We start from the raw sequence: 15,717 nt of genomic DNA, 5'->3' as shown, positions 1-15,717 counted from the left end.
TCAGTGTGTAGAGACACAAGGAGACCGGGTCTCAGTGTGTAGAGACACAAGGAGACCGGGTCTCAGTGTGTAGAGACACAAGGAGACCGGGTCTCAGTGTGTAGAGACACAGGGAGACCGTATCTCAGTGTGTAGAGACACAAGGAGACCGGGTCTCAATGTGTAGGGACACAGTGAGACCGGGTCTCAGTGTGTAGAGACACAAGGAGACCGGGTCTCAGTGTGTAGAGACACAAGGAGACCGGGTCTCAGTGTCTAGAGACACAGGGAGACCGGGTCTCAGTGTATAGAGACACAAGGAGACCGGGTCTCAGTGTGTAGAGACACAAGGAGACCGGGTCTCAGTGTGTAGAGACACAAGGAGACCGGGTCTCAGTGTGTAGAGACACAAGGAGACCGGGTCTCAGTGTGTAGAGACACAAGGAGACCGGGTCTCAGTGTGTAGAGACACAAGGAGACCGGGTCTCGGTGCCTGTGTATATTCTATATACATTGCTCAGTGTCTGCGCACTACATGTACACTGTTCACTGTGTGTGTATTCTGTGTACATGGCTCACTCTGTGTGTATTCTGTGTACATGGCTCACTGTGTGTGTATTCTGCGTTCATTCCCCATCGCTTCCGTGCGACTGCAGGCAATGTCTGTGGCATCTGTGGTAAGCCGACGGAGGTGACGTGCGACGACTGCGAGGGATCATTCTGTTCGGAATGCGACGACAAGAGCCATCGGCACCCAGAGCGCCTCTTTCACAAACGCTCACTTCGAAGCTCCTCCAATAACCTTATGGAGATGTAACCACCTGGGGGTTGCAGTACAGAATGATGAACTTAAGTATCGAAGTCACATTGTCAATTCAGTTCAAGATAAGCTCTGCCGAAACACTAAATTGATAAGGGGGTTTCAACGTTGTGAGTTTCTAAGTCTATTTTTAACCAATAACAATGATTATCTTTTACCAATTATTGACAGAATGATGAAACATTTTAAGAGTTAACACCGACATTTATAATATAAACATCCCTATTTCAGACACAGACCACCTGCAGGAGTGATGACTCCTTGCATGAGTGTTGTCATATCGGCCATGTGGCATCGGGGACAATATAGTGCCCATTTTTCTAATTGGCTTAACAAAAATGTAGCTTGATCGATGTACTTTATTTCACCAGATTGTAACGCATGGTGGTGTAGGTGATGGTAGAATGAAGGCACACCACGAGAGTTGGTTACTTCCAGCTTTATTCATGCATCTAAATTGTATCCTGTGCTTCCTCTCTCTGCTGCGCCCAGTTCCCCCTTCCCCCACACAAGCATCCCTTTTAAATATACCTCTGGACCCACCTCCTAGTCCTTACCTCAGCACATACATTATGCATGTGTAACGGGTTCCGGAGACACTTGTAGATGTACTTCTTTATTACAATACAACACTCCAACAGTACTCCAACTCTCCAACAGTCCTGATACTCTGTTACAGCCTAGCTACACAGCCTAGATACTCTACTCTGGCTACGCTCCGGAACTCGCCCTCACAAGGTCGTAGAGTCGGGAGTTCCAGAGTCCCAGCGCTGGCTCTCGCAGCATCCCAGGGTCTTCAGATGGCTGGTCGTGGGTCTTGGGTCTTGAGTTACAACTGGGCCCTGATCGTCCAGGGAGCTCTCCTTTAATGCCTGGTCTAACGAGGGGTGGGGCCGTGTGCGCCACCAGACATCCCACAGAGCACACACAGCCCCCCCCCCTGTTGGCGGCGCCAAAAAGGCTTAAGCGTCTGGACCCCCTGGGAACCCAGCGCCTGGCGCCCAGAGGCTTAAGCGTCTGGACCCACCTGGGAACCCAGAGCCCCCAGCAACCCCTCCCTTCTTATGTCACTACACATGCATTACATCTTTAGGCATATTTTACATCTCTCTTTTTCACAATAAACAAACTTAATTACAACAAACCTCAGCACTTCAACAATAACTTAATATTCAAATTCTTCACAAAGGATGAGCGTATGATAAAAGCACCACGCAAATGGCTCTGTTGTTTTACAGGAGTCGACTGCTTTGTAATGCCAATAGTACATTGAAGGGGGATTATTCTGCCCCCATAAAATCAAGCTACATAATCCCTCAGATGGCACGGTTGATTCACCAATCGCCCGACCCTCGTCCTGATCATGGGAGCCTCGCCATTGTGGAGCTGAGGCATTGTTGCTGGCCCCACCTCTGCTGACAAGTTGGGCAGTTATTGACCACAGGAATTGGCCTCGCAGGACAGCCGCTTTGGGGAACATTCCTCTGGGCTTCCAACATGCCTGGTGTTCTTGACTGGTATATTGTGTTAAATTGCCAAAGTTGGTGCTGGTCTTGTCAGGTGTTGCCACGACCAGTGTGTTGCTTGGAGTTGAGGCCATCTGAGGGGCTGGTGGCACGATGGAGGACCTGAGGGGCCAATGACATGAAGCCCTGTAAGTGGACAGTCACAAGTCCCGTCTATTTTGGCGGAACTTCTCTCAATCATGTTCCACAACATAGGACCTTGGAGCATCATGGGTCCCTAACACGGTCATCTGCATCCAACGCTTGTCTCCAAGCAATGGTACCATGTGAACCGGATCCCATAGGATAACCTGTATGTCCTTTCCGCTCTTCCGGTCATGATATAGCCACTGTTTTTGTTTTGCTCGATCCAGCCTGCAGCGCACGTCTGCTAAATCATAAAATGCTGGCTGCAGCAGCTCTCTGGCAGCTGGGAGTAGATTCCGTGGTCGACAGGACATACGCAGCTGGGCAGGCAACGGGTTGTAGTTCTGTAATATGAAAGAGATTACTTGGCCCACATGCACTTGACTATCTGAACAGCCTTTTCAGCTTCTCCATTGGAGCGAGTGTAATATGGAGACGATGCCTGATGATCAATCGGAAACTCTTGGCAGTTGTCTACAAATTTCCGGGAGCTGAATATTGGGTCCATTGTCCGTGCGCAGCTTCTTGGCTATTCTGTGACAGTGCAATTGTGCTTCCAAAGCCTTGATGGTAGCAGTTGATGTGAGATTGTCTAAATGCTCCACCTCTATATACTTAGAGAAGTAGTCGACAGGTACAAAGTAATGCTGACCTTCCTACTCGAAGAGGTCTGCTGCTACTTTCACCCATCGCAGGTCTGATTTCTTTGTCGGGCGAAGCGTTTTCATGCTGCTGCTTACTCTGAAAGTCATTGCAGTCTAGACAGTCGCTGACGGCAGCTTCTATCTGGATCATCATTTTAAACCAGCTTCTCTAGCCCGTTGTTTGCACTTTACTGTCCCCAGATGTGAGGCATGAAACTGCTTTGTCATGGCAGGTCTCACTGAGGGTGGCACTACAATTCTCATTCCGTTATAGATTATTCCATCACAGATGGACAACTCGTCACAGAAGGTCCATAATTCTCGGATGATGTGGGTCATCTCCAACTTCGTAGCAGACCACACTTTGAGTATAATTGTGTTCAACTCATTCATCTCATGGGCTGTGGCCTGCTGGAAATGTGCATAACGGGCAGGGGTGTCTTCAATATAGTCAACTATGTTAATCAGTGCTGGCTCAATGTCTGGTACTCGCAGATTTGCCCAAATTAGTGCATCCCCAATTGGGATCTCTGACCCTGGCTTGTATGTCACCAATAAGTCATATGGTTGCAGTCTGAGCAGCATTGACTGCTGCCTCATTGTGGCAGATAGTAAAGGATTTTCAAACATATATTTAAATGGCTTGTGATCACTCACCACTGTGACTTGAATACCGAAGATGTAGTAATGAAAGTTATTTCAGCTGTGGAGAATGGCAAGAACCTCCTTTTCTATTTGCGCATATCTCTGTTCCGTGTCTGTCAGAGCATGCGACGTGTACGCAACAGGGCGACCACCCTGGAGAAGTACTCCCCCTAAGGCAAAACTACTTGCATCGCACTTAATGATTTTTGACATCACAGGGTTGTAATAAGCCAACACCGGGTTCTTTAGCACAAATCCCTGAGCCGGTCAAAGCTCCTTTGCTGAGGCTTGTCACAACTGTCTTGCACAGCATCTCACGCAGTGGGGCATCTACCTCGCTGGCATTGGGCAGGAACATAGACAGATTGTGTTTAGTCTTTGGAGTTGCCATTTCTTGCACGGCTTTGACCTCATCATTGTCTGGCAGCATTCCTCCATTTGTGATATGGCCCAAATACTTGACTACAGCAGACTTGGCCTGGCACTTGTCAAAGGTCAGCTTCAAGTTGTGCTTAGTCGCACTCTCCACCACCCATTTCATCACCTGGGTGTGCCCTTTATTGTTACGTTCAGCTATTAGGATGTCATCCATAATAGCTCTGGCTCCTTGCAAGTATTCTAACATGTCCATATTTTTTTGATACAGCTCTCTGGTTTACTTCATGCCAAATGGAAGCCGGAACCATCTGTAACGTCCTGCCGGTGTGTTGAAAGTAGTTATCAGACTGAACTTGTAGTCGTGCTTAATCTGTAATAATCCAGACTTGGCATCGATCACTGAAAATACTTTGGCATTTGGTGGCATTGATGCAACCAATTTCTCTACTGTTGGGATAGGATAATGTTCCCTTCTGATGGCCTTGTTGAGGTCTTTTGGGTCAATGTAGATCCTTACTTTGTTATTCTTCAACACTGTTACCAGAGAGCTGACCCAATCAGTGGGCTCTGTCACTTTTGCAATATGAGCTTCCATCAATATGACCTTCCGCCTCCATCTCCCTCAACTTGGCTACTATCTTATACATCAAGCCTTTGGCTGTCAGCATGGCGCACGGACAACAGGTGGCACTGTTGGATCTATTTTAAGGAAGTAAGTTCTTGGAACTTACTTTTCTTACACTCGGGATATTTTCCCATATCAATCACGTGTTGGACTCTCTCCACTAAGCCCAACAGGCAACTAGCATTTCCTGATAGCAGGGACTTCTAGTATATTTGTGCCACCTGATATTCAAGGTGGACTTCTTTTTGGTTGTACTGTGTTGCCGGCGTGGTCTTCCTAGCGACTGCGATGGGTTGATTGGAGTACGTCCATGGCATTTCATAAACCGTTTAGATTTGGCTGTGATATGTATAATAATTATTTAACCACAATTTTTTTTTAATAATTAGGATCCTTTACGGTTCATGATTGATGTAAAATATATAAAAACATTTTTTCAAGTAGTTATTTTTTTAATTATCAACGATTATAATATTTTAAGCACTTATGATCTAGCTTCAGTCAACATAATGCAGTCCTGCTGCAGGTTTGTATATACAAACGTCGACTGTATTATGAACAATGCATATATTTACTGTCAATCATTGCCCGAGCTATTACAATCAAATTATATATCAGCTATGGGACCTTTTCGCCAATATCGTGATATTGATTCCTTGTAATTGGCGTATATTTGGTGTTTGATAATCTTAACACCTTTTGTGCTTTTGTAATCATGAAAAACTTTAATACCTAAATTTTTTATGGTTTGTCGAATTAAAGTTTTTTTGGGTTAGATCGCGTAAATGTCAATGTGTTGTACACCCTAACAGCAAGATTGTAAGGTTTGTCACGTAAACAGAATGTACCAATGTGTTACTATTTTAGCACACCGGTTGTTTTGAAGAGAAAACCCAAAACAATATTTACAATTTTAATTAATGTTTCGCTGGAAATGACAACCAGCATCATCAGGTGCTCATCACTGTGGACGCCATGGTGGCTATGAGATGTTAACACTCTCGCCTGGTATACAGGTCATGGGTTCGATTCCAACTGACGCCTGCTGTACATTTTGAGTTCTTAATGTCTCTCTCCCCGTGGTCGTGTGGATTTTTTTGGGTTCTCCGGGGTGTCCCTCCATATTTAGAAACATCCATTTAGAATGTTTGACTGCAATTACCTTCCATATTATAGGGCACTTCATGGAGCCATCATTTGTAGCCAGGTCGCTTCTCACAAAGACCAATATTGCTCAGTAAGCCTTACCCGATAAAATAAGTAAATAGTTTAGTTATTAGAACTCGGAAACGAACTCGGGTTACACTTGTATTGAACTTGCCTTGTCTTTATATTCTTTCAAATCTTTGACGCTTAATATATTCAGATCTACGAATCCTAACGAGCGAAAATGTTCGACTCATCTCGCGTGATAATTCAAGATAATCATAAAAAAATGGTGCAGGTTCCCGCGGATCCTGGGCCTATTCGTGTTTTTTTACTTAATTTTAATAATTCATATTCGTACATTTCCCCCCCCCCCCCCGCCTTCTCCATTTCAAATCACGAATGGTCGCGACCAGCCACACAGGAAAACGTCTTGTCTAATTAGAGCAACTGATGTTGGGGAGCCTTTGACCATTGAAAGGCGTGCTTATATCGCCATTTGTCGTGGCGCCGGAGCGGCTTCTATGGTTCCGTCTTCCTTAGCGTGGGGAAAACAATTACAATAATAATTGGTACCATTTCTATTGATTTAATCATTATATAGCAATAATAGCATTACCATTCGCTTTGCCACGCCCGTTCTGACGCGCTGAGGGCAACATGGCAATGCTGTAGCTGAGCGAGCGAGTGAGAACTGTGATCATGATTTTCAATTAAATGCCCTATCGCTATTTTAATTGGCAAAATGTAATAATTATTGTTGCTATAATTGCTTTCAGTTAAAGCGATACATCTATGCACGTTGGATATGCTGCTGCGATATCCACTACGATACATGTGTAGTGGAGTAACGCGCGTGGGGTTTTGCAAACAGTGTGTATGCACGTGTGAGCCGCGGACAGTGAGGTCACATCAGGGCGAATAGGCGCTGCGAGAGAAAGCAACGCGAGAGACGACCGATTAAGATGCATAGCCATCATTGGCTGGCTGCAAATGCACACGCGGAGTAGGCGCCTTGGAGTCTGCAGATTGAGGCGATAGCAGCGGACGCCTCGTGCGGGAGGAGACGGGAGGACGCTAGCTTAATCAGGGCGTTAAATGAGGATAAATACGGCAACGTGTGAGGTTGGGGGGGAGTTGGTTGGAGCGAAGAGAAGAGCAAACACAAGAGAAAGCCAAGGCCCCGCTCTCCACACCCCTTCCTCTCCAGCGGTGATGGCTGAACTGGAGGCAAGGGCGAGGTTGGAGAGGCGAGGGTAGAAAGGCTAGCAGTATAGAAGCTAGCGGAATCCTAAGTGTGAGTGCGCGAAGACTAGCAGTAGAGAAGCTAGCAGAGTATATAGCGGAATGCTAGCAGTGGAGAAGCTAGCAGAGTATATGGTGAGATGCTAGCAGTGGGGAAGCTAGCAGAATATATAGTGAGAGGCTAGCAGTAGAGAAGCTAGCAGAGTATATAGCGGAATGCTAGCAGTGGAGAAGCTAGCAGAATATATAGTGAGATGCTAGCAGTGGGGAAGCTAGCAGAATATATAGTGAGAGGCTAGCAGTGGGGAAGCTAGCAGAGTATATAGTGAGAGGCTAGCAGTGGGGAAGCTAGCAGAATATATAGTGAGATGCTAGCAGTGGAGAAGCTAGCAGAGTATATAGTGAGAGGCTAGCAGTGGAGAAGCGAGCAGAGTATATAGTGAGAGGCTAGTAGGGAAAAAGCTACCAGAGTGTATAGTAATAGGCTAGCAGTGGAGAGGCTAGCAGAGGGTACGGTGGGACGCTACCAGAGTGCGTAGTGATAGGCTAGCAGCGGAGAGGCTAGCGGAGTGAGAGAGAGAGCAGGCTAGCAGCGGAGAGGCTAGCGGAGTGAGAGAGCAGGCTAGCAGTGGAGAGGCTGAGAGAGGGAGAGAGCGGAGTGAGCAATGCGAGTGGAGCGAAGCGAGCGAGCAGTGCAGAGTGGAGGGAGCGAAGCGAGCGGAGCGAAGCGGGCGAGCCGAGCAAGCGGGAGAGTTGCGACGGAGTTACGTGGTGTTGAACGCGAAGAGTTCTGTTCGAATAAAAGTGACGCAGGAGAAAGAAAAGTTGTCTGCGTGAAATAACACCACTACACGTGTGCATTGTTATCGCATGGCAGTGTATATGTGCCTTGCCGTCTTTCATACATTACAGGACCTACACTCTTTGGTTCTTTCGGTAAAGTCACGTAGGTATAAAATAAAATAAATCACGACGTTTCTGATGATGGACGCTTGTGTTGCGCCCGAAACGTCGTGATTTATTAAATTTTATACCTACGTGACTTTAACGAAAGAACCAAAGAGTATGCATTCCTGCAGTCACAAAAGCTTCAAATCACTACAGTACCTATTGATCTCCAATATGACAAACGGCCTATACATATCAACCTATTCTAAATGTCATTTCATTCGACTGTCATAGAGTAAGTGCGCATGCTTTCATTTATTGTACGGTCAGCAGTTGACATAGGCAAGCCATAATTGCCATCTGTATAGTTTCCACTTTGAGTGCAGTCGTCAGTGGTTCTAAAAGATGACCCCTGCCATGGAAATACGATATTTCTACTGGTGGAGATGAGGGCCCCACACTGCCCGCAGGAGCATAGATACCATTTGTTATTCCATTGCTGTATGAGGGCCTCCACACGCCACGCAGGTTGTAGAGGCCCTTTGGCCATATTTCACCACCTGCTGGTCAGTGCGGATTGCTAAATGCGGGCAGCATAGATGTATAAAACAACTGCATGTAATCACAACTTTGCCCCGCAGCCCTATGCCAACCTGTTTGTACATGGTGGGCACCCCTCCAGCCACTGTCCAGGCTCACAGTTGCTTGGCTTTCGAGGTCCAAACAACTCGGCCACATTCCAAGTCCATAGGGGTTGAGGATAATAGTCTTGCTGTTCTTAACAGTTAACATCTCACACGTGTGCCTCCAACTCAGGTCACACGCAGAGGATGCACCCCACCCTCTAATCAGGCGAGATCAGATGTGGCCCGATATACCCACGCGCCGCCAGAGGTCGCAAAAAAGCAGAGAAAATGTTGAGTGTCGCCTGAGGGGCCGACCTTAGGTTGTGTTAACACCACCCCTGTAGGGAGATACGCATATATACATACCCAAACCCAGATAGTGGTATATATATGTACACATCAACCCCAGCGGCCATTTACAAGGCGATGGTGATGGGACCTGGATGTTTGTGGCAGGCTGCATCCACCTTGCCACGTGAAGCATCGAACGTTCACTGGCAGGAAACTAAGCCAGTTGCTGGTTAAATATAGATACATACATACATGCACAGACACACCCATGTACATGTCGAGATATCGACCTACATAAAGACACAGTATAAAACTGATGATCACACGTGCGCCTCCAACTCAAAGTGGGGGGTGGAGTATTAACCCCTGGGAGAGGTGCAGAGTGGTTGCTCAGCCGAGTTGACGAACTGGTGGCGCATGCCGGTGCACTCAGAGGGGGGGGGGGGGAAGTACCCTCCTGAAGGACGTTCCTCGGTGGAAGGATTATCCTCCTATATATATACATGGGACAACGGCTTTGAGGAAGAGATGGAGACCTGCCAGAGGTGGGCCCATCGAGTTTGAAGCAAATCCCGGAGGCATAGTAGAGGATCGTACAATGCACCCCCGAATGAGTTGCTAGCGATGATGGCGCATCAGGGCCTGGCAGAGGCAGGAGATGCGCCGGGCCGGTACTGGCCGGGCCGGTACTCGCCGTGCCGGCAAAGTCTCGGGTGGAGTCGCCCCACCAATTCCCCGACCTTGCTTGCGTCGACTTCACGTCACGTGACAGTAGGTTGCATAGTACCAAGTTGTGTCACGAGAAAAGGTTTTCATCAACATCCAATCTGATGGTGCATATATTTGGACAGACATATTTATATTCTTGCTTCTTTCGGTAAAGTCACGTAGAAGGGAAGTAATAAAATAATAAAAAGAAAACATAATAAAATAATTCTCACGACGTTTCGGCCACAACGCAAGCAGCCGTCCTCAGGTGAAGACCAAGTCTGGTCTCCCCGACAGACCTGGTCTTCACCTGAGGACGGCTGAAACGTCGTGAGAATAATTTTATTATGTTTTATTTTTATTATTTTATTACTTCCCTTCTACGTGACTTTACCGAAAGAACCAAGAAGATGAATCCCTGCAGTCACGAAAGCTTTAAATCGAAATTCAGACATATTTAGTTGTTGCCCATTAATTCTCCCTACAATAACCCTTGGACTAATCGGTCTGTATTTAAATAATGTTTTAGTTTTTGTGCTTAACTTTTCTTCCCCTGACCAGATCACTTCACCCAAATGTATCTCTCCCATTCCTTTTAATCTCATTTGTGGCAATCCTAGGATGTCGTACCTGCAAATTTCTATTTTCTTACTTAGCAGCTCTAACTGGACTGTTGCCCATAGTGTTCTCACATTCCATGTCCCTATTGTGATCTCCTCATTCTCAACCTCTTATTTGTTTTGGAATTTGGATGCTTTTTTCCTGATGATGTCGTAGTTGCTACTTTGCTTTCCGGTATTTAATCCCCCCCCCCCCGCAATTCTGGATACCCGTGTGGGGACGTGGACCCGGTGATGTCCGAGCCAGTACCAACACCACCACCACCACCATGAACACCATGACCAACACAACCATCCCCACCAACACCACCACCGACACCAACTTGTCCATTCCCCATAGCTCCAATTAGCTTAGCACGGTTGGCTACATACGGTGTGAAAGAAGTTCAACACACATACATACAAATACCAAAGATCCCCCGTATTGCCCTAACAGACTGTTGGGGCAAGTGTTGTTAGCGAGTAGCGCATATGAAGGCCAACACGGCAATCGAGGGGGTTGGTGACGAACATCATTCCTGGCCGCCTTTGTATCCCCAGTGGTGATGTTTACTACAGACCGCACCAGGTACTCATTTGAGGCTGAGTCGACCTAGGAGAGGATCAGGACCGATTGAGATAATCGTCACTGGGTGTTGGTGGCCGTGAGCGGGAATCGAACTCGGGTCTCTGTCACGTTTGCAGCGCAGCGCTCGAACCGCCACGCTACCGCTCCCATTCACCACCGCCAACACTACTGGCAGCAGAAATTATCTGAACCGATGCTGGGCCTCACTCCCCTAGGTAAACTAAGCCTTAAATAAATACCTTGTCTCAGTGCACGTATATAAAACATCAGTAGCACTGGGGGGGAGACAAAGGCGGCCGGGCAGGCGTGATGCTGGCTACCCACCTTCTCGTGTACCGTGCCGGCCTTCATACGTGCTACTCGCTAGCAGCAGTTGCTGCAATAGGCTGTCAAAGCTACACGGGGGGACCTTTGTCTTTGGTGTTGGTGGCTACGCTACTGCCCGTGGCTGCCTATGATTCTCCTGTGCTGTGGAGGCAGCAACAGCAACAATGAGGGTTGGTGGATCGCACAGAGATGGGTTGTGAAACTTACTCCCTCTAACCCATGGTGGACATCAAGGAGGAGCCATACGGCTCTGCCAGGTGGAAGGCAGTACAGCCAAGTGTCTGGACGAATTCCCATATGTCCCCGTGGATGGGCGACGAGAAGGTGTTATACCCTGGTGCAGTGGCGGCTCCTGCAAAATCTCTCAGGGGGGGCAAATGTCTGGATGATTGATAAGGATAAGGTCCACCCATGCAATGGATAAATTAACAGCTTAAGCATGTAAAGGCAACTTCACTTCTTTAATATTAATGAAAAATAAAGTGACTCTTACAATACATCTTGTTTGTTTATATACTCACTATTAAAACAAACCACTCAAGTTTATTTTATTAAAGATTCCACTAGGTAGCGATAAATTATATTGTTGGATGAAACGTGCTTACGTATGATGACGTAAGCACGTATGATGACGTAAGCACGTATGATGACGTAAGCACGTTAGGGCTTGCCCTCCCGGAGCCATAGAGAATGCATTGGAGCGCCCCCGTTCGAAAAAAAACATCTTTGAATGTAAGTCTATGGGGCCACTCGGGGCGATTCTCAGCCGGAGTGAAATCGCCCCAAAAGAGGCGGTACTCCACAGAACGTGACATGACGCTGATTGGACTATATCCAGAGGCTGACAGTGACGGCTAGCGTGACTCTGTGGTTGAATGACATTGGTGGTGCGTCGCCCAATCGCCCTAATGAAGAAACCGCCCCTGCCCTGGTGTATGATCTCTGTATAAGTGTGTGAGAGAGGGAGTGTGTGAGGGCGTTTGAGAGTTATTGAGTGAACGATTGGGTGTGTGAGTGAGTGATTGAGTGGGTGGGTGAGTGGGTTGGCGCGTGGGTGATTAGGTGCGTGGGTGAGAGGCTGGGTGTGCGGCTGAATGGGTGGGTGGGTGTGTGGGTGGGTGAGTGTGTGGGTGGGTGAATGCTTGGGTAGGGGAGTGGGTTGATGTGTGAGTTAGTGGGTGAGTGTGGAAGTGAGTGGGTTAGTGTGGGAGTGAGTGGATTTGTCAGTGTGGGAGTCAGTGCACGAATGTGCTTGTCTATATGTGTGCTCACAGTGACGATTATCTGATCCGGTCCTGGACCTGCTCCAGGTCAACTCAGCCTCAATTGAGTACCTGGCGCAGTGTGTCATATGCATCTCCACTGGGGAGACGGTCGAGTGTGTGTCAAGTAGTTGAGTGGAGTGAGGTGAGTAGGAAGATGTATGAGAGAGTGTGGAGGAGGGAGTATGATCTACAGAATTACAGATGGATTTGCTCTCTACCGCCAGCAAAGGACTTCATGCACCTCCTTATAGCCAGATATTTAAAGCTAAAGCTTTACTATTTTTAATTTACCAGGTAAAGACCACTGCGCTATATCGCTCTATTTCCGAAGTGATTTGGCCACACATTATAGCTCAACGATGCGACTTATCACCATCATCATCACGTGGAAATGTATTGCAGTGGCCATATAATCCAAACGCGTTTTTCGACAAACCCACAGAGACCCATCATAGACCCATAGAGATCGATACACATAGAGACCCACAGAGCCACAGAGGCCCATACTCAGAGACCCATAGCGACCCATGTAGAACCATAGCCACCAAGACTCTCACACAAACACTCAGAGACCCATAGAGACCCGTACTTATTGAGACCCATTATAAAACTAAACGATTTTATTTCAGAGATAAGACCCACTGACCTATATTATTTTTTTCCACAAGCGACCTGGTCAAAAACGATAGCTCAACAAAGTGGCTTATCAGTATGATGTAGGAATGTATAGTACTCTTTGGTTCTTTCGGTAAAGTCACGAAGGTAAAAAATTTAATAAATCACGACGTTTCGATTGCAACACAAGCGGTCGTCCTCAAATATAATCCAGCAGTAGAACTGCTGAACCAGCAAGAAAGCTGTTACAACAGGGTTATATATATGGCGATGGGCACACAAGCGGGGTCTGAGCTGGAAAGGAATTCCATCCATGGACGCAAGCACGTCAGTTGTGTTAATGGGGGAGATTAAGGAGAGAGGGATTAGGGAGGGAGATTAGCATGAATGAGCTTCCGTCGCCGCATAAGAGTATCATGCCCGCATATTTATAGTAATTGCAAAAAACTCTGAACACACGTTGATTCTAAATGTGGAGAGAAATACCAGAGGACCCGGAGAAAAATGCACGCAACCACCACGGGGAGAACATGCAAATTATACACCCACGACCTCCTGCATTGCAGGCGAGAGAGATAATATCTCAAAGCCACCGCGTCTCGAGTCAATCACGAACCTTATCACAGCCATCTCCAGGTCACCACGCCCCACTACCTTCGCCCATTCCGGCACTACTACCAATAATACGACCAAGTTATGACCATTGGGACCAAAGGTTATGTCCACATGGATATTGGTGTCTATTGTTAACGAACTTCAGCTGCTAGCCTATCTGTGAGGGGGCACTATGTGTGGAAGGGTTTAATGGCAATAGTTAAATTATGGCTTCCTGCATGTGTGGGGTTAATTGATCATCTTCTTAATTTCTCTCCACGAGTATTGTTGAGTCTATGGGCAGGTTGTGACTATGCGCAGTGTTGAGTAAATGGACAGTGCTTTGTCTTTTCGATTATTTATAGCATAGGAATTAGCTCAGACTGAGCGACCTTCCAGCATTCTATGCCTCTGCTCTCACCCAAACATCCCACTGATTGTAAATCCGTGAACTCGGCGCTTGAAAGTGCAAAAAGTGTCACACCCGTGTGGCCTCCTCATTGCCTCTGAGCTGCTATGACACAGGACTAAAGATAGGTCGTCATTCATTGGAAGTACATGAGACAAACTCAGCGTGCTGTGTGTCGGATGTGTAAATAGGGAACACGTGGATTGCAGGTCATACACATCATTCAGGACACATATGGTTATTTTTGTTATACAGGGTGGCCCAAAAGTCAAACACTTCGGGTTATTATTATATATGGCGGCCCAAATGTCAAGATAGAAGTTTATTATTATACTGGGCTAATAGCTCAGTGGGCTTTACCTCGTAAATAAAATAATATATGTTTTAGTATGGGTCTCTATAAGTATGGGTCTCTATGGGTCTATGTGGGTCTCCATGGGTCTCTGTGGGTCTCTCTGCGTCTCTTTGGGTCTCTATGGTTCTATATGAGTGTCAAGTCTATGGGCAGTATTGAGTCGGCGATCAGTGTTGAATTTATGGGCATTGTTGAGTCTATGGATAGTGTTGATTCTATGGGCAGTGTTATCTTAAATGTGCCACTGTCATCCCTATACTTAAGAAGGCTGGCCTCGATTCAGAACTCAGTAATTATGGTCAAATTTCCAACCTTCCATCTCTCTCCAATATCCTTAAGCTTTCAGTAGCCGTACAGCTTAAACATCATCTACTGATAAATCATCTTTTTGACCATTTTCTGTCCGGATTTAGATCTGGCCACAGCACGGAAACGGCTCTGGTTAGGGTTGTCAATGACGTTCTGGTTTCTGCTGATGTGGACCAGCCTAAGCATTCTTGTCCCTTTGAACCTGAGTGCTGCCTTTGACACCAATGATCATTCTATTTTGCTCGAGTGTTTGTAAGGCTACATGCGGGTTTCTGGCACTGTTTTGCACTGGGTTGCTTCATACCTATCTGAGCAAAAACAGTTTGTCAGCCTGTGTGGGATAAATTCAGACACATGTTCTGTTCCTTTTGGTATCCCCCAGGGTTCAGCCCTTGGCCCACTTTTGTTTAGCATATATTTGGCCCCACTTCGCCATATAGTGCGCTAACTTGGGCTTTGTTTTCAATGTTACGCTGATGACACCTACATTTACATTAACGTTGCATCCCCCCTCAATGCAGCAGCCGCATGTAGTGTATCATCTTCTCTTGTGACAATTAAGACTTAGATGCATTCTAACTTTCTTCAGTTGAAAGCTGATAAGACAGAGGTGCTGCTTTGTTGGGTCGCATCATCAATTGTCTAAGGCTGGCTCGGTCAGTGTGTTAATTAATGGCTACAATGTCGGTGCTGCTCAGACAGTTTGCAACCTTCGTGTTGTCCTTGATTCCTTATTAACCTTCGAAGTGCACATTAACAAGGTCATTACAGCTGCCTTCTTTCACTTCTGAAATTTATCAATATTGCGCCCCATTCTCTCATTATCGGACCTGAAAAAGTCGGTTCACGTGTTTGTCTTTTCATGCATCGATGTTTGTAATGCATTATCAGCTGGCATCCCTCCCAAGCTGATAAGCCGCCTTCAGCACGTGCAGAATTCAGCTGACAGAGTTCTTACTCGAACACCAGTTCCTGAGCACATCACCTCTGTACTTGAGTCTCTCCATT

The 15,717-nt window shown here is 46.7% G+C and overlaps 2 protein-coding genes across 6 annotated transcripts in view; one reads left to right on the top strand and one right to left on the bottom strand.

Moving 5' to 3' along the window:
• Positions 1-5,518, top strand: part of LOC133361255 (adhesion G-protein coupled receptor F1-like) — a 45,510-nt gene extending 39,992 nt beyond the window's left edge. For all 5 annotated transcript variants that reach the window (XM_061580155.1, XM_061580157.1, XM_061580154.1 and 2 more), the window contains one exon: positions 636-5,518. In XM_061580155.1, coding sequence (XP_061436139.1) covers positions 636-796 — 161 coding nt within the window. In that variant the 3' untranslated portion in view covers positions 797-5,518. The remainder of the gene's footprint in view (positions 1-635) is intronic.
• LOC133361317 (zinc finger protein 91-like) overlaps positions 1-15,717 on the bottom strand; it is a gene marked incomplete at its 3' end in the record, with an annotated part of 1,159,662 nt that overhangs the window by 226,893 nt on the left and 917,052 nt on the right. The gene's annotated exons all lie outside the window — the stretch shown is intronic.

The sequence above is a fragment of the Lethenteron reissneri genome, chromosome 72 (assembly GCF_015708825.2).
Source record: "Lethenteron reissneri isolate LAM-NWPU_2019-01 chromosome 72, ASM1570882v1, whole genome shotgun sequence".
In the NCBI taxonomy this organism is placed as follows: Eukaryota; Metazoa; Chordata; class Hyperoartia; order Petromyzontiformes; family Petromyzontidae; genus Lethenteron; species Lethenteron reissneri.
The sequence above is the reverse complement of the archived record's forward strand: the minus strand, read 5'-3'. Positions and strand labels throughout refer to the sequence as shown.